This window comes from Colias philodice, chromosome 1, assembly GCF_061535455.1.
Source record: "Colias philodice isolate Cphi_HAF_F1 chromosome 1, ilColPhil1 Martin Lab GWU primary, whole genome shotgun sequence".
Lineage (NCBI taxonomy): Eukaryota > Metazoa > Arthropoda > Insecta > Lepidoptera > Pieridae > Colias > Colias philodice.
The window spans coordinates 5220830-5240151 of NC_143086.1; the positions used below are offsets into that span (position 1 = coordinate 5220830).

Genomic DNA, 19322 nt, shown 5'->3' on the forward strand with positions numbered 1-19322 from the left:
AAAAAAGTGACAGAAAAGCTTTAAGGGTTATAAATATTTACACGTCCAGTAGATAAAAAGGTATATATGTATTAAATATGTATTATGTACTTACATTAAACTTCAGCAGACAGTTACCTACATAAGGCCACGTTTCGTTGTTTATGATCAGGCACGGGTTGAAAATAAAATCTGTTATAAATACATTATAAAATTATTAAAATGTACAGCATTTTATTAGAAAAGGTTTTACCAAGTAACATTTTCATTTGAATTGATTAAGTCTAAAATTAATAGTTACTATAATTTATAATTATGTACCTTTTAAATTAGAATTTTACTTATTATTTCTTAATTCTTTATGACTTATCACTGGTACCTATTTAACTACTGAAATTGCATTTAAATTTGGTTTTTAGTAGCTCTCATGACTATTCGTGGCCAAATAAGCAAAGAAAAGGAATTGTCTACTCATACGTACCGTGGCACTGACTGTCTGCAGAAAGGTCTGCAGGGATAGAAATCTTTCGTATAAGTAGGTAAAGTATTTTCAAAGTAATCTACTTTTTAATGACTTTTTACAATAATATTCTAGGTAGGTATCATAAATCGATATTCAAATATTTTAAATGGCGCATTTAAATACACTAAAACCACAGTATTACAATGAAATAATATTGTAATACTGTGCTAAAACTATTGAAACAACTGAAACAATGTAAACATGATGTTAACTAACAATAATTTAATCTTAATTTATTATGATCATTGTAGAATGCCAGAATAGTTCTTAACTTTTTAAATTCAGAATAATTAATAATTTACTTTTAAAATTTAAAAAGTATATTTCTTTCAACCTGTGATTCAGCGGCCAACAGGATTTTCGGCCAGTTTAGGTTGTGTATTATAGATACTACCCACTAGATCAAGAATTATTTTATTATCAATATAGGTATTTTCAGATAGGAATAAATAAAAATAATAAAACAGAGGCACAAAATTTTCTGTAAAAACGGATATTTTATTAAAATTAATAACCCATAAAATCCGCAAATACATTAACGACATCTCTGGGAAATGTCTAACAACAGATGATTCCATCACTACATAGTATAAAACAAAGTCGCATTCTCTGTCCCTATTTCCCTATGTCCCTATGTCCCTATGTCCCTTTGTACACTTAAATCTTTGAAACTACGCAACGGATTTTGATGCGGTTTTTTTTAATAGATAGAGTGATTCAAGAGGAAGGTTTATATGTATAATAACATCCATTAAATAGTGGAGAAGTACTGTTATTTTTGAGGTTTCTAATGTGATGTCGTAAATAATTACATTTTTTCCGCTTACATTGCAAACGCAGGCTGAACCCTACGAGTTTTATCAAAATAATGTACTAAGTATTGTACACATTGAAAAGGTCTACAGAAAAGTCCGCGATGGCATATGTCTATCTCTTATGGATAACCCACATTAACTTTTTTTTGTCATTTACTTTTTACGACAAATAATGGCTAATTTTCGAAGCGATTTTAACCAATACAGCATTAATCCTTAACCAATTAAATACCTTGAATACATTGTTCATTTAATATAGATCTATATGGCCCTTTACACCGTATGATTTAAGTGAATATTTTCGAAGATATTACAGATTTAAAAATTGCGGGACGTACCGTTTGCGGCGGTACCGGCCGGCCGGGCCGCTATGTTTTTAAATACAACGTTAAAAAAATTTCTGTAGTGTATTTAGTATCAGCATTGCACCCGTGCGAAGCCGGGGCGGGTCGCTAGTTTTGTATAATATTCATTTTTGATTCATTTTACGCCATCTGTTGAGAGAAATAATACGTGTAATTTCACGTACACAGTATAGCGACAGATAAAGTACCTATATATATTTAAATTTTATTTAAAAAGGAAGCTTAACAAAATAAACTGACATTGATATTTGATATTTAGAATAAAGGAGGCGGTTCTATCATTTACCAGAGTATTGATTTCCCACAAATCTAATTCAACCACAACAAGCTTGTTTTTAAAATGGCAATGTACTGCTTACAATGTCAATTGTCATTTGTCAATAATTGTCAGTCATGAGTCAAGTGATACATAAATTGAAATTATTTGAAAGACAATTTGTAAATCGTAATTGCTCGGCAATTTAGGATTACGAGATAGTAGATAAATATGATGTTACCATGATGTTACATAGTTAGAGTATCAGTTATTACTGTTCAAAGTGCAGTTCAGATAACAGTTCCTCTCGCTTCTAAACATTTGTGTTTACAAAAAATGTCGCAATACGGGAAATTCGGTCCTTTGGTCGGAGCGATAGATGAGGGAACTTCTAGCGCGCGCTTTATAATATTTAAAGTGAATTCTTGTGAAGTTGTGGCGACACATCAAAAAGAAATAGAACAACATTTTCCACAAGAAGGATGGGTGGAGCAGGATGCATGTGCAATATTGGACGTCGTAATTACATGTATCAATAAAGCGGTTGAACAGTTAGTATCGTTAGGTGGAAGTCCAAGGGTAAGCCTCGTATAAATAATTAATATTAGGACGTACAATTTATGCAGCTATAGAGAATTAACTCCTGCTTATCTAACAAGCATTACAACAACATAGTAATATTATATGGAAGATATATTATTACATATCTATACCCATTGCATCAACTCTGTGCAAAAGAATTATTAACAAAGTTCTCGCTATCAGGAAATTATTGCTTTAATTTCAAATAATACTTTTGCTTGACAAAAATATTACATTCATGTAAGCAAACTTGCATAACTATTAACCTGCTATTTTTAGGACATAATTGCGATTGGCGTAACTAATCAACGAGAAACCACAATAGTATGGGATAAATATACCGGTAAACCTCTCCACAATGCTATTGTATGGTTGGACATGCGAACATCTTCAACCATTGACAAGTTGCTTGATTTAGTGCCAAATAAGACAAGGAACAAAAACTATTTGAAGGTACGTAGATTTATCGCTAGTTATTAAATTGTATCACAGCTAATATTACAAGACTGTTAACACGGCCTTGAAGCAATAGATATCTTGTAAACAATATGAAATAATGTAGAATGATAATTATTATAATAGGTAACGTGTCTTTTAATGAATAACCTATTTCCTTAACCATTGCCTGATATTTTAGAAGGGCTGTGCAATATGTAAAATAATGTAGAATACATGCATATTGTTAATTCCATTAGTAACAGGATTCACAGAGAAATATGTGTATTGGTGCAACTTTTAAATTTTCTTTTAAGATTTATTTTTATTTCATATAGCCACTATGTGGATTGCCCATGTCTCCCTACTTCAGTGCGGTTAAATTGAGATGGTTAGCTGACAATGTAGATGCCGTGAAACAAGCTATGAGGAACGGATCATGTTGCTTTGGTACTGTTGATACCTGGATCATTTGGAACTTAACAGGTGTGTTATACTTAATGATTGAATAATTTAGACTGGCCATACACTGGCAGCTCGAGCAGGTTAAAGCTGAGCGACATACACGGACAGATGCATTATTCATACATCTGTTTCACTGATCGATTTTCTTTAGGGACAAGTAGGTGATCAGCCTTCTGTGTCCTGCCAGACCAAGACATTTTTTTTTCTTCGTCTCCACTGGGAATCGAACCCAGGGCCCCTCGGTTCTACGCTCACGCGTCAACCACTGTACCAAGGAGGCGGTCATGGCTGCCCATAGAGATTAATTAATGTAGAGAGGTAATATTCAATGATCAATGTGTAAAGTGAATGTATGTTACCAATTTCATGACAAATAATTCCAATGTCTCTCTAAGAACACTTTAAAGATAAAAGTTGAAAATTTAAAAAAAGTAGTTCATTTTCTCATTGTATAGTGATTATAAGAGCCAAGAGGACATAATTTATAAGGCTTATTCCGCTTATTACATAATATCAGTATATGTTGTTTGTATGTGTTCACAAGTGTAATTAATTAAGTAGTGCATTTCTGTTTTAAGTATATAAATATCACTTGCGAACTTGTCCTATATTGGATAATAAATAATCAGAAACTGTGTGTCAACCAATTTTACATATTTCAATAAACTAAAATAAGGTTATTTTACAATTAACAGGTGGTGCGAATGGTGGCAAACATATCACCGATGTGACAAACGCATCGAGAACAATGCTCATGAATATTGAGACATTAAACTGGGACCCTTTACTGTTGAAGTTCTTTGAAGTACCCAAATCTGTTTTGCCTCAAATCAAATCAAGCTCGGATGTGAGTTATTTTATTAACACTTTTTATTATTAGGGAGAGTCAGATATGTACTATAGTTTGATTAATTGATTATGATTCATGAATAATAGATAAAATAAAAAGTTGTGCTAATTACATTGCTACAGCTACTGAACGCTAGTCATAATAATTATTCACTATTTAATTAAAATTAAATAAATGAGATGTACCAGTTTAATGTAAAATAGATTATTTTAGGAATTGTATTTATTCCCTATGGAGCACATGCTTTCTATTTCATAGGAAAAAATTATATAGAATACAATTGTTAGTGCAAAGCACTTCAGTCTGTAGAGGTAGGAAGAGTTGTCATAATTCATAATATATTAACCAGAGTATTGCTCCCTGTACTTTTATTGGAACAAAAAAGCACTATTACATACTGCTCCACAGTTTTACACAGATTGCTTCAAAATATTAAATAATATCTTTTCCCAGATTTACGGCTATGTATACGACGGTCCTCTTAGAAGCATACCAATCTCGGGGTGTCTCGGAGACCAGCAAGCGGCATTAGTAGGACAATTGTGTTTACAAAAGGGACAAGCAAAAGCCACGTATGGTACTGGGTGTTTCGTACTATACAACACTGGGGACGTTCGTGTGAATTCTACTAAGGGACTTCTGACGACAGTCGCTTATCAGTTGGGTGGGAATAACCCACCTTGTTATGCTTTGGAGGGCTCGGTGAGTAATGTTTTGTGGTATGTTTTTTTATGATTTAATGAGGTTAGTAAAGAATATATTACTTTGCAAGTGAATCTAAGTAATTATTTTTTTTATTCTGGCACTTTAATTATGTACAAAGGGGTTTTACAGGACATTATTTGTTATTACAAAAGTATGTGAGGTATATATTTTTATATAGTCTGTTTGTTAATGATTGGCATAAATGCTACACAAACACACTTGCTTGTAATCTAATGGAAACGGAAATCCGACATTTAAAAAGAATTAAAAGAAAGGCCCCGCCGGACCTCATAATATGAGGTTTTCGCATAATAAAATGGATTGGTCATTGATGTAGTGATGTACGAACACTGGACAGACTAATTTCTATTCAAGTCATTTACTTTACCCTCATAACCTAAAGGTTAGCTAGAGCTAATGCCTAATTCTCAGGCAGATTTCAAGAAAAATCCGATATTAAAAAATTCTTTTTTGTTTGTTGAAAATGTTTCTACATAAAACTGGCAAAAGAAATGGGTGTCTTTAGGAAAATCATGCATGTGTTTGGATAACTATTATTTTCTTGCCAATAGATGGAGTCATCATTCTTATTATTGTTTTAAATTTTATTGTTATTTTCCATGAAAGACCTTAATTTTCCCAGGTGGCCGTAGCAGGTGCGGCTCTAGGCTGGCTCAGAGACAATATAGGCATGCTCGATAATGCTAAACAGTCACAAGAAATAGCGGAAAAAGCAACAGAGAATGGTAGTGTTGTGTTTGTGCCGGCTTTCAGTGGATTATACGCTCCATACTGGAGACAGGATGCAAGAGGGTATGTATAGTATTCTACTTCCTTCCTACTAATATTATAAATGCGAAAGTTTGTGAGAAAGGATGTATGTGTATGTGTGTGTATGTTTGTTACTCTTTCACGCAAATACTACTGAACCGATAAAAATGAAATTTAAAATATATTTACAATATATAGAGGGTAACTTAGATTAACACACAGGATAGGTTTTATGCCTCGGGAACGGGAACTTTGCGGGTTTTTCTTTGAAAACGTGCGCGAAGCCGCGGGCGGAAAGCTTGTTCATTGTAAATGTTAAATTTTAAAAAATGTATGTGTAGGACAATCGCAACACACAAAAAAGGACATAACTGAACTTATTTTGATACTAGGCAGTGACATATTATTATTTGCACCAGAATAACTCATAAATTATAACTTATAAGTAACAGAAATACTTGAGAATTTGCCCGTGGTTGCGTTCAAGACCGAATGTGGCATAGCTAGTAAATTAAATTGAAATGTAATGAAAATCCTTTATTGCTATAGAAATAAAAACAAAAAGCAATAGACAATACGTTTAAACTAAGCAAAGGGCAGCCTTATCGCTAGGTAGCGATCTCTACCTGGCAATCTTTACAGTATAGGAAAATTATATTAAATTATTACTTACCCAAGACCAACTCTGAGCATCAAACTTTATTGTGTTGATTTAATGAAAAAATGACGGCTTGAGTTTTAAATCAATCAGTCATGTGGGTTTGCCTTTTAATGTAAAGATAATTAATTCTTAATTTTTAATTATTGTATAATATGTATAATATATTTAATGATGCTAATTCTCATGAATATATTTTTTAGCGTAATATGCGGTATAACGGAAGACACAAACTCCAATCACATTGTAAAAGCTGCGTTAGAAGCTGTTTGTTTCCAAGTGAGAGACATATTGGATGCTATGAATGAAGATTGTGGTATTCCATTGCAACTGTTAAAGGTATTTATTTATTTAACACTTCATTACACATATTATTTTTATAAAATTTAAAAGTATATACTAAATCTGATAGGTATGTATTCAGGTATGTATTTTTGAAGTGAAACTTCTTTAAGCGCGTTGGGAGTAAAATTTCAAGGTCGCGTCATGGCAATAACGTCATATGGAGTAAGGCGAGGATTTTGATATCTTTGAATATTGCTTATTTAGAAGTTTCACTTATGACACGTGTGCTCGGCACACGCTCTTTTTCATTGAAGCTTAACTAATCAAGTAATATTTGCTCAGTTTTTAATATAGATGGAGGATGGATGAATGTATAAATATTTGTTGCTCTTTCACGTAAAAACTACTGGACGGATTTGGATGAAACTTTAAAATAATAGAGGTAACAATAGGAATAACAAATGAGCTATAGAAATACTTGATATTACACGCGGGTTCGTCCGCGGGTGAAACCGTTCGGCATAGCTAGCGGCATATATTTATTTGATCAATGTTATACTTTTTCAGTATTGTTTTTTTTTTTTAATGACTATCACTTCTATACGTAGAATTCCGTTAATATCCATAATTTAATATTAACCTTTTAACACCTACCCTAAACGTAAAAAAACACTTTTTCAGGTGGACGGTGGCATGACATCGAACGCGCTATTGATGCAAATGCAAGCGGATTTGATCGGTATTAACATAATAAAAGCCGGTTTTACGGAAAGCACAGCACTAGGAGCGGCCCTAGTTGCCTATTGGGGCCTCGATCATAATAAACAAGTGAATTCTATAGATATAGAAAACGGTAAGATTTATACACCAAGTATAAGTGATGATGAACGAGACATGAGGTATAAGCAGTGGAAAATGGCCGTAGAAAGATCGCTCGGGTGGGAACAGAATTAGAACATGGTACCAAATTTAATGAAAATTAGAGCACTAAACTTAGTCTTTAATCAACTTTACTTTATGGTGTTGTTGAAGTGAACAAGTCGAAATGGGCTAAATTGTATTTTTTAAACTAATAATTTACATTATACAAAATATACAAAAATATTGACTGTAATAAATCAGCAATACGAAGGCAATAATCGTCATAAAAATAAATGACACGTTTATAGTGGTTTGAATAAACAAAATTTACACCAACGGCAATAAAATCAATTTTAACAATAACAAATTGACAAAAACTTCGATTAAACTTTAGTTCTTACATTCCTTAATTAAGACAAAGTTTTATGACATGTTACAATTTACTTAGTGTCTAATTATAGTCCTTTCCACCTAAGATGATTTCTGTGACACATCGATTTTTGACACGTGTAGAGATGTCGATTACTGAAATCGTATCAATTGTTTCTGATAATCGATAATATTCTATATGGAAATGAAATCTATTTGAATAAAGTACCAAAATTAGTTTTTTCGGCATTTCGCCAACAATTAACTAAGGAAACTTAGCAAACAACAGCAACAAAAAGTCAACAATAACAATTAGTAAAAATAACAGAATACCACGTAAAGTATCAATATAAAAATGCAACTTGTATACAAGGCTGACGCACTCGTACAGACGATTGACTCGATTGACAAACGATCACAAGATAGGCGCCGATTATATGATTTTCCAACTCTATGATTTTTCAACGATCCATTTCATGTACACGAATTGCGTAGGTATTATATTTTTGTGTTATTTTATTTTATTTTTCATTATATTAAACTAAACAATACTGTTTTTGATTTATAAGCTTAAGATGTTTCATTTTTATATTTTTGGTAATAATGCCGCCATAAAATAAAAATATTATGCACTAAAATTATTTTGACTTTTTAAACATAAAATTCGTAATTCGGAACACGATGAAGTGTCACAGGAATCATCATAGGTGAAAAGGACTATAATAAATAACGTACTACCGACTACGTCGAGCATATAACCTATAGAGACGACATCTATACTAAAATTATAAAGCTGAAGAGTTTTTATGTTTTTTCCCTCTCTATTGGTTATATACTCGTTAATTTGACTACTAAACTAAACTTTACAGGGTGTTTACAAACAAGATATGAAATTTCAATATTTTTTGAAAGCAATGCATTATTATGTGCCAAAGTTTTTAATATTTTGCCATTTGAGTAATATTAAAAGGTTAATATCCATTGATATTAATTATTAAGTATATAAATAAAATGTAAAAATCGAGTGAATATATACCTGTGTATTTTACTGTAAGGTTGCTTGAAATTTGAAACAAGAAGCTATAAATATAACTTCAAGTAGATTTATATATTTTTATTTTGCTTAAACAAATGATAGGCCTGATTATATTTTCATTTTAATTTGGTTCTGAAATATTAGTAAGGAAGTTTTGCAATAAATCTTTAGACTTACTATTTTGACATCACATCTCAGTCTAAATATTATGCCTATTATATTGTAGGCCATTTAAATGCTTTTAAAAGCATATTGATAGTTGATACATTATATTCGATGTATGTAGAAAATAATTATATTTTAGTAAGGTGTTTCCGCCGGCCTGTAAGATTATATTAAGTATAATATTAATTAAATAATAAATATAATACAAAATTAAATAGGCCTATTCTTATGTTAGGTAGGTATCGATTTAAAACTTATATAAATATTTAGAAGCCTAAAATAATCCAATAAAGAAGCGTTATATTTTGAATTATTGATATATTTTTGTTATACTAAATATTATTATTTTCAAAGACCTATATTTCAAGATATTGAGTATTAAAAAACGCAATAAATTATGTATATGGTATTTAAATGTTATAATACGATTAAATGCAATGTTTTTTTTTTATAATCTATTTTCTAGATTTTATGTAATTAAGCTTGGCTGTTTTAGAGAATAGGATATACATACATAATATTATGTAACTACTTTATATTGAAACTCCAAAACGAAAGCTTATGAAGACCATTAAATTTTATTGTTATACATGCGTATTTTATGCATCAAAATAAGAAGATTTAAAGAAGAAATATTCCTTGTATAAACGAATAAGCGAGTCTTTTTGACTATAGTCAAATAAAATTTATTAGTATTCATATTGGGTGTACTATAACGTAGATATATTTGTAGTTACTAAGATTTTTTTTTGCTTTTTATATTCCTTACAAACTGTACACACAGGCTTTAAAAGTGCCTTTAAAATACACACAAAAATGTATTTAAGATATTTATTAACTTTAGTTTAGATTATTGTTATTAGAGTTTTAGTAAAATAAATAGATTGTTTTCAATGTATTGTGTTTCATTTTGATTACATTCTGTCCGTGTGAAGAATTTACTTATGAAAGAAAAAGATATCTACTTATTCTTGTTTTATCTTATTTTTAAATACAAATAATTAAGAAATGTTTTAATAACTCATTATTGACAAGATCTAACCAAAATATAAAAATACACTTGATAACTAGATTATCAAACCCATTTCGAATAAAGCGTCATCTAGTGTACGTTTTTAAATTTGTAGATTAATATTTAACTTGAGGAAATTTTATACCAAGGAAAACTAGATGGCGCTAATTTAAATATTAAAACATTTCGACCTCAAATCTAATTGCTAAGCTTTGGAGAATTTGGTAAAATATGTATAGCTTAATTACGATTGGTCTTTTAATTAAACTAATAGCCACCCTTAAATAAATCCATACATGATTTAAAATGTAAAAAAGAAATCACTGTGGTTATTAATTTTGTTCTTATTAGTGCCATCTAATGTGATTTTCTTTAAACGGCCACTTTAGCATATTGCTGAAGGTTGGAACGTTTCCTATAGTTAATATCAGATGGCGCTTTATCAATTAAACTTGAATTAAACTAATAAAAACCGTAAAAATTCGGTTTCGTCTTAATAATATTATGATTTAAAATTTAAATTATAACGATTAATGATAATTTGAGTTTAGAGAATAGCGCATTTGGTCTTATTGTAATTTCTTTAGTGATTATTGATATTGTATATACCTACCTAACTACGTTTAAATTTTTATTCAAAACTGGAAGCATAACTGGAGGAACTTATTTCAGTATATTAATCTATCCCAAATTATTGTTATTATGCAAGGAACAAAGAGTGAAAAAAATATTTATAATTTTATAAGTAGCATTTTATAAGTCTCTTCATTGCAAATTTTTGCAATACGATGTTTATGTCACTACTAGCTGCTCCGCGCGGTTTCACCCCCGTGGCTCCTCTCCTGTTGGTCGTAGCGTGATAATATATAGCCTATAGCCTTCCTCGATAAATTAGCTATCTAACACCGAAGTAATTTTTCAAATCGGACCAGTAGTTCCGAGATTAGCGCGTTCAAACAAACAAACAAACAAACTCTTCAGCTTTATAATATTAGTATGGATTAAAACAAAAGCATGGTCAGTTTGTTACTAGGCCCACGGCGTTAAAACCTTGTACCTACCTATAATATAATGAACCGTACGGTCTACATGTACCTACATCCTAACATTGTACGAATTAAAATCAACTCAATAGCAAAGTATTCCCCACGTAATCATCACGATTCAAGTGTCTGCTACCCCAAAGAGTAGCTTATACACATGTATTATTGCTAAGTGCATAACCTTGTAGTGTAAGTCAGCGGACAGGCTGACGGATGGCTGTAGTCTTAGTTCATCTCTATGGACTTGGGATTCAGCTTGAGTACTATTGTTTTTACTTTTTGGGGTATTTTTCTTACTGTGTGTCATTTGGTGGGGAGATATTTGGAAATGTTTTATTGTCTTCATCATATGGGATATAAATTAATATTTCAAGCTTGTATTAGAGTTCATAAATCAGCTATCAAAGGACGTGTAGGTATATTTATATTTTATACCTACCGATAATAAATACAATAAATTTATTATCTAAGCAAACTATTTTTCCGGATTTTTTTTTGTTTTATATAAAATTGTGTCTCGTTGGTATCTGCGAACATAATACAATGCTATCATAATACAAAATATGAGCCCTAAAATCCTATTCCATTACAAATTCGTCAATAAAACATATTAAAAATACAAAGTAATATGAACACGGAACAAACATTAACACGTCACAACAACTAATTCTAACCGAGAGCAATACAAAATTAACATCGGGGGATCGAAGTCAATCAGGGCAAATGCAAAATAATGCAACGCACGCTCACTGTGTACACTCGCCTTTAGGGTGCTTTTCCACCAGAGATGTGCGAGGATGCGTTGCGAGGGTTTTAAAAGAACCAATCTTGTCGCATTACCTCGCCTCGGTCGCCTCGCTCGAAACAATTTTGGTTCTTTTCAAACATCACAACGCATCCTCGCACATGTTTGGTGGAAACGCACCCTAAATGTCGTATGATTAAACATGAACTTTATCAAAATTTGGCAGTGTTTGGGAATAGGGCGGCGCTGTTTGTTGATCGAGCATGCTGCTTCCATGGTTAGATAGAGCCGTCAATATGTCGACGAGCGAAACCTTGAGTGATTGCTAGATAAACATGCACGAGCGAAGTAACTAGTTTTTCCTTTATTATTGGGAAATAAGCTGGGGTTCGGTATCTTTGATGACACATGTTTTGATTACTTTTTTATGATTTATATTGAGTGTTAAAGAAGCAAAATCGATAGCATTACTTGACAAACGAGCAATACAGCAATAGAACAAGCAATATTATATCCAAAAGTGGTAAGAAAACACAGAATCAGTATTATAAAATTATTAAAAATTCTCAAAAAATTTATTGGGTATGTACATTGTACGTACAAAAGAACCCGTCTATCTCACTATACAAGAAAAACAATATATTATAGGTACCTACTTTAGTATTTTATTGTGCAATTCGTTGCTTTCTTAATGTTATGGTCAATATTATTTACGGACTATTGTTTTTTTACTTAGCCTGTCTAGATCCTAGAATAGGTACTAATATATTTTTTTTTAAAGCCTCGTTAATTAACCACTAATTTGCATTTAATTAATCAAAATGTTTTTCCATACCTTTGTATTATGAAGACTAGTAAGCAAACTAGGAGCACTTTATTATAGAATAAATGGTAAAAAAATACAAAGGAATACAAAATATCTAGATATTATTATATTATATATCATTGACGTTCAAAGCATAAGGGCATCAGCTTGAACGTCGTAGAAGGGACTACGTTACCAAAACGGGTAAGCAAATTACAGTAATATATTTTAGCCTTACATTAATATAAATAACCAGTACTTATGTCAACAGAGTACAGAAACAGAGGCAAGAGGCGTGTTAGTATGTTAATTGCTACTTGATTCTCTTAAAACCAATTCCTTGTCAGTAAAAATTCCATCGAAAGCCTTCGCTGGCGATGTTATCCGTTGTTATCTTACAATAATTTAAATGTTTCGCTGCTTAATCAACTAATTGTGTCTGGTAATGCAAGGAATTGTTGTGCTCAATTATTTGTTTTAATTTATGGCTGGCTGCAAGAATGCGTACATTTTTCGTAATTAATCTGAAAATTTCGGTGAATGAATCTATCGATCCACATCCACGCAGCCTTAATGAACTGATTTGCCTGTTTCGTGAAGGGTTTGATTATTTTTGGAATAACATAAACTGCGTTCAGAAATGAGCTTTCACTAATCTTGACGTCGAAATTGAATATTTTTTTTTAGAAATATAATACTGTGACTAATTGTTAGTTATATGTATTCTGATTTAAATTTTCAATTGCTTTAAATAATTCACCGTTCCCTGGGGCTGGAAATATCAAATCGCCGAGGTATTCTTAAATATTCGATAATTAAATTAGAACAGAGACCGTTGGCTAAACTTAACTGACGTCCATTGTCAGAGTGTAGACATTTGGAAGTGCTATTCAGTGCCCGTTGACGGTCTTCAAGCTGGAGCCAGTATAAATAGATCGATTTAATTTGACGAGCCACATTAGAGTACCTATAATGTGGTTGAAAGTTAAGGTAAAATTAGGTTGTATGTAATTTGTACGTAAATGCATAAAAATCCAAATAGGGTAAGATTGAAAGATCTTCTGTTGGCTCATTTCATCATCTGCCGCCGTTATCTGAAAAACAGATTATCATTACCTTATTAAATAAATTAACAAGAAAATTACTATTTTTCTATATTTCATAATAAAAACTGTGTATTACCTAAACGTTCTACATATAAAAATTTAAGTCAAAATATGTAACACTAGCTTTCGGCCCACGGCTTCGCCCGCGTTTTCAAAGAAAAACCTGCGTATCTCCCGCTCCCGTGGGATTTCCGGGATAAAACCTAGCCTATGAGTTAATCCCAGTTACCCTCTATATGTGTGCTAAATTTCATTGAAATCGGTCCAGTAGTTTATGCGTGAAAACCATACATACATACATAATTACAAACCTTTCCTCTTTATAATATTAGTACCTATAGATTTATTCCAATCTGTTTATGAGGATTCCACAAAATTAACTAACCGGATTTTGATATAAGTATAGCATTGTATTGGATTGAAATGGGATTAGTGCAGTGTTTCATTACCGGAGCAAGCAGGTCGGGACTCGGGAGGTACCTACCTACTTAGTGTCTATTACGTACCTACATGGTTTACAGAGGGGTCCTAATTTACTATTTTCGTTCAATGATACTTTATTTATTTACTTCTATAGAGGTGAGTTAAGCTTTTGGTGGGTAGGTAATAATAGAACCTATGACATCTTACTACATCAATATTGTTGTATTATTTTGGCTTTGACCAATTTGTATTTAGTGTCTTTTTTGTAGGTTCCTATACATGCCTTACAGGGGTTCCTAATTTACCATATATTTTATCGTCCAATAATATTTAATTGGTTATTTTATTTACCTTGTATCTGAGGTTTTAAAAGGTATTGAAACAAAAGCATCTTATTTTACCTATATACATAAATTTATTACGAAGCTTACAAAACTGAGGCTCCAAGTTCACATGCGGCGGGCTGGCTATATAGGTATAGGTTTTACATATTATTATAATAAAATAATTATAGGTACCACTAGGTACACAAAATTATACCAATTCCTGTGTGAAAAAAATACATAGGTACATAATTACCTGTATTTTAAAAGGAACATGTTTTCAAAATTGCTCAATAACTTTAAAATTAAACAAGCTTTCATAACACTGCAATTTAAGGGAGCTATAAAACGCATTTGTCACATATAAAATATAGTTTACACCAATCGTAATCACAACAAACCGAATAAATCTAAACCCTTCCCCTTTTTAAAATTAAAAGAAAACGCTTTAAAAGAGTTGGCAATTAGAAGCAGGAATATTAAAACTTCCCCCTTGCAGAAATCTGTGACCAACAATTGCTATTCGTTACACTGACAGACACACGTTTTGCTATTATTCATGTTAAGATGCTTTTTGAATTTAATTATACTTGTGTATAGAGTGTTATGGCTTATGGCTGATTTCTAAGTTTCTAACACACATGACACAGCCTAAAATAGTAGATACATAATGTACCTAATTCATGATGATCATAATTTTTGTCTTAATTGCAATATAAAAAAATTAAATAATCATTTATTATTTATGGCTAAATAAGTATTTTATTAACCATTGAGTCTAATTTATTAAGAGCTTGTAAATGTGAAAAATAATACTAAGTATATCAAACTACCTTGGTATCAGTAGGTAGGTAAGTACGTATTATAAAATTTAAGGGTAAAGTTTTAGCGCTACCTTTAGTTCATCTTATTATGTATTAATAATCAAACACACATATTATAAAATATATTTAAGTGAAACAAAAAATTCTGTTTCAATTTTTAAATTTCATTTGTTGATCACTAGATGGCGCCAGTGTATAAAATTTATATGTATTATTATGATAATAAATGATCAATAAGGTATGAAAAAAATTATGGACATTTTTTTAAATATTAACCATTTTATGTACTTTAATTTGTTTATTTCTAAGCTAATAGATATAAATTAAACAACGGGCTTTAAAACAAAGGTAATTTATTATAACTCTACAAAAAATTAGGCTGACATTTTTCTGTTACATACAATATTAGGTACCTAGCTCATAGCTGCTGTAATATTTCAGAAGAAAAAATAATCCTGGCATGCCTCAATTAATTTCGTTATAACGTATCGCAAAAAATAATGAATTGTTGGCATTTTGCACGTATTGTAGTCCAAGTATTTGCGTTGATATTTTTTATTGGCTCATTATAATTATTCTATATTTTCATAAGCCATTCATAAAGTTTCTCTGATCCTATTTTCGTATTAATCGCTTGAAGTAATTTTATGACGATTAAGGACACAATAAATGTCCTCAAACTATGAAATTCGATAATAGATATAAAAGGAAAGGATTACATTGTGTTCTTGCTTCGATGGTCAATATTAGGATGTAATGAAACTTATATTAATATTATAGATATTGTCAATGTAAGTGGTTTTTAATGAGAATCTATTCAATATTGAAGTATTATTAAATGAAAGATGTACCTACTTATGTAATTATTACGGTTGAACCAATTTGATGTCAACTAAATATGGTATTTGAATAAAGTGACGTTAAATTTAAAGACTTGTAAAATGTGGACGATAGGTTATTATAAATTTTTGTAATAATATTTCGTTCAGTATATAGTACAGTATGTAGTCAGTTTCGTTATATATAAGTTCGGTATTTGTAACAGAGGAAAACGGAAACTCTATTGTAGAGTTCATACTCAACAGCATACCTAATATACCTTCACCGAAAAATGAATGATTTTCTTTTAAAATTGTACGTATTTGTTCCATTATAAATTTAACGCATAATAAGGCAGAATTGGCCATGTCTACCTATAGCGAAATTTTATGAAGTAATTATAACATTTATTAAATCAAGGATCATTTATTATTAATGGAAAGAAGAAATCACTTATAAGTGATAAGGCCGCCATCTGTGCTGTGTCTTCTTTTAGTATAAGTTTTCTTTTTGTAATTTTTTTTGTTGGCAGTACAATAAAGTGTTTAAATAAATAAATAATAATTAATATTTTCTGATATAAATCGGGAATTAATTTCACACTAGTAAACTATTCCCTTTTAAAGGTCCTGTGATCCTTGATTTAATTTATAATTGATTGTTATTACTTTTAAAGCATTTGTTTATTTGAAATTTACAATTTTTTCTGTTATAATTTACAAGATAGATTGTTTTTATATTTTTTATTAAAGTCAACAAAAAAGCTCTACATGATATGGATCAAAATTCAAATCTAATACACATATGGTTTTATCCAGTTTGTAGGTAGGTCCTACATACTTGAGTAAAGGCTAACTGATATAATATAATCTCATGATCATCAAAATCTTGTGTTCATTTTTTACATAATAAAAAATATAATCAACTTATATACGAGTAGGTATACGTAAGCCAGCAAAGCGTATGACTTACAGCTTGTTGCTTGTAGCCAAGGCTCGGTCCTTATTTTTAGGGTTCCGTAGCCAAAATGGCAAAAACGGAACCCTTATAGTTTCGTCATGTCCGTCTGTCCGTCTGTCCGTCTGTCCGTCTGTCACAGCCGATTTACTCGGAAACTATAAGTACTACAGTGATGAAATTTGATGGGAATATGTGTTGTATGAACCGCTACAAAAATATGACACTAAATAGTAAAAAAAAGAATTGGGGGTGGGGCCCCCCATACATGTAACTGAGGGATGAAATTTTTTTTTTCGATGTACATACCCGTGTGGGGTATCAATGGAAAGGTCTTTTAAAATGATATAAAGTTTTCTAAAAAACATTTTTCTTAAAGTGAACGGTTTTTGAGATATCAGCTCTCAAAGTCGTAAAAAGTATGTCCCCCCCCCTCTATTTTTATAACTACGGGGTATAAAATTCTAAAAAAAATAGAGGTGATGCATGCTAATTAACTCTTTCAACGATTTTTGGTTTGATCAAAGTATCTCTTATAGTTTTTGAGATAGGTTGATTTAACTGTAATTTATTATATTTGCTGCTACGGAACCCTTTGTGCGCGAGCCCGACTCGCACTTGGCCGGTTTTTATTTTTTTATACGTCGTTTAAAGCGAAGTAAAAAAGAGCAAGATTAATTAAAATCTTTTCAATGGTAAAGGCGTATTCAAATTCAATGAGCTGTGAATTGCCGATGCTTAGTGTGCCCAAAAAGGCTTATAAATGAGAGGGGTGGACCACAATTTGCGTATTTACCGTAAACATTTACTTGAAAGATTTTTGCTAATGTTTTAAGCGTCTTTTAAATTTTGCGGCGGTTCTAAGTAATGTTGTTGATGCGCTATTGGTTTTAAATTGGAATCGAATTTATTTTGTTTGTTTATGAAGGGCATTATAGACGTATATTTATGTAGATCGCTTGTAAGTCGCTATTTAGTTTTAGATGTTTGTAATAAAAAAAATTCTAAGCAATTACAAAAGTATATATCCAAAAAGTCCCGTTTTCAGCAAATAAAGCGTACGTTAATAACGCCACCCAACAGAACATAGTTCTGTTTACAGAGGACCGGTGACAGCAATATAAAGATGATCGGCCGACACGTTGGCTCATGTATAATGTGCATACAAATTTAAGTGGGTGCCGGGAGTGACTAGTTTCTTATGATAAGAGCACGAAGGAGGGTAGAGACATGTGTCCGCCCAGTCGGCCCCCCCTTACATGTGTTACCGAATGCCGACGCTTGCTCCGTCTAAGAGATCTACGAAATACGAATTCGTCGTTCAAACTTTGTTCCGTTCTCTATTTACATGAAACGAGATTTCGTACGGCACCCTCGCTCGCGGTAACTTTTTATAAGCGTCGGTATACACTCCATTTTTATCTGCCATTTCATTGTTTCATTTACGACTCCTTTGTTCTAACCGAGTACATTTCATGCGTAATGAAAGTTTGGCGTTTTATTTAATTAATCCGTGCACGTAAGTCGCGAAGATTGTTAGAGACCTTCTTTTTAATGGAGTTCGTAAGGGCGTTTCGATTTATAAAGAGATTCATATACCTACGTCATAATTAAATGATATTGAACGTGAATATTGTTATTCGTCGGTAACACAAGAGCTTTCACAATAAACGTGTCTGGGAGCGCAAGTCCTCGACAAATAATGGCCGTTCTGTTTAATGCTCAGTAATAACGCTTTAGTGTCTCTCTAACATTGAATTCTGTAGCCTACATGAGTGTTTATATTAACATACAAAGTTCAGCCCCAAGGAACCACCCTTTCGGGGTGGCGTTATTAGTATAAGCAGAAGACGTTACCCCGAGTTAGACGCGGGTTGCATTCAAAGGTTGCCATTGATTTTGAGTTAAATCACCCCTTTGCGTTGTATTGTACACAGTACGGCGGCTCTGTACAAACACAGTGACATGAATTATTGTTACTGGTTCTTTTATACATCGGATGTCGTCATTAATCAGTTGCTTTATATGCATTTAATGGGTGCTCAGTGTGGTGTAATTAATGCCAAGTGCGTTGTGCCGCTATGCAGTTATTAAACAATGAAATCAACACAGTACATATGTCAAATGCGAAAATGACGCATACGT

At 31.7% G+C, this 19322-nt stretch overlaps 1 protein-coding gene across 1 annotated transcript; it reads left to right on the forward strand.

Annotated features, from left to right (window-relative positions):
* Positions 1-2105: 2105 nt before the first annotated feature.
* Positions 2106-7799, forward strand: Gk1 (Glycerol kinase 1). The gene is made up of 8 exons (XM_089703793.1): positions 2106-2517; positions 2800-2973; positions 3294-3441; positions 4116-4267; positions 4724-4972; positions 5619-5788; positions 6608-6743; positions 7371-7799. The coding sequence occupies exons 1-8, from the start codon at positions 2275-2277 to the stop codon at positions 7641-7643; spliced, it is 1545 nt and encodes a 514-aa protein (XP_089559919.1). The 5' UTR covers positions 2106-2274; the 3' UTR covers positions 7644-7799.
* The last annotated feature ends 11523 nt before the right edge of the window (positions 7800-19322 follow it).

Coding starts and splice junctions, on each gene's coding strand:
- Gk1 (XM_089703793.1), top strand. CDS start 2,275: ATGTCGCAATACGGGAAATTCGGTCCTTTGGTCGGAGCGATAGATGAG. Junction 2,518..2,799: donor CGTTAGGTGGAAGTCCAAGG/GTAAGCCTCGTA, acceptor TGCTATTTTTAG/GACATAATTGCGATTGGCGT. Junction 2,974..3,293: donor GGAACAAAAACTATTTGAAG/GTACGTAGATTT, acceptor TATTTCATATAG/CCACTATGTGGATTGCCCAT.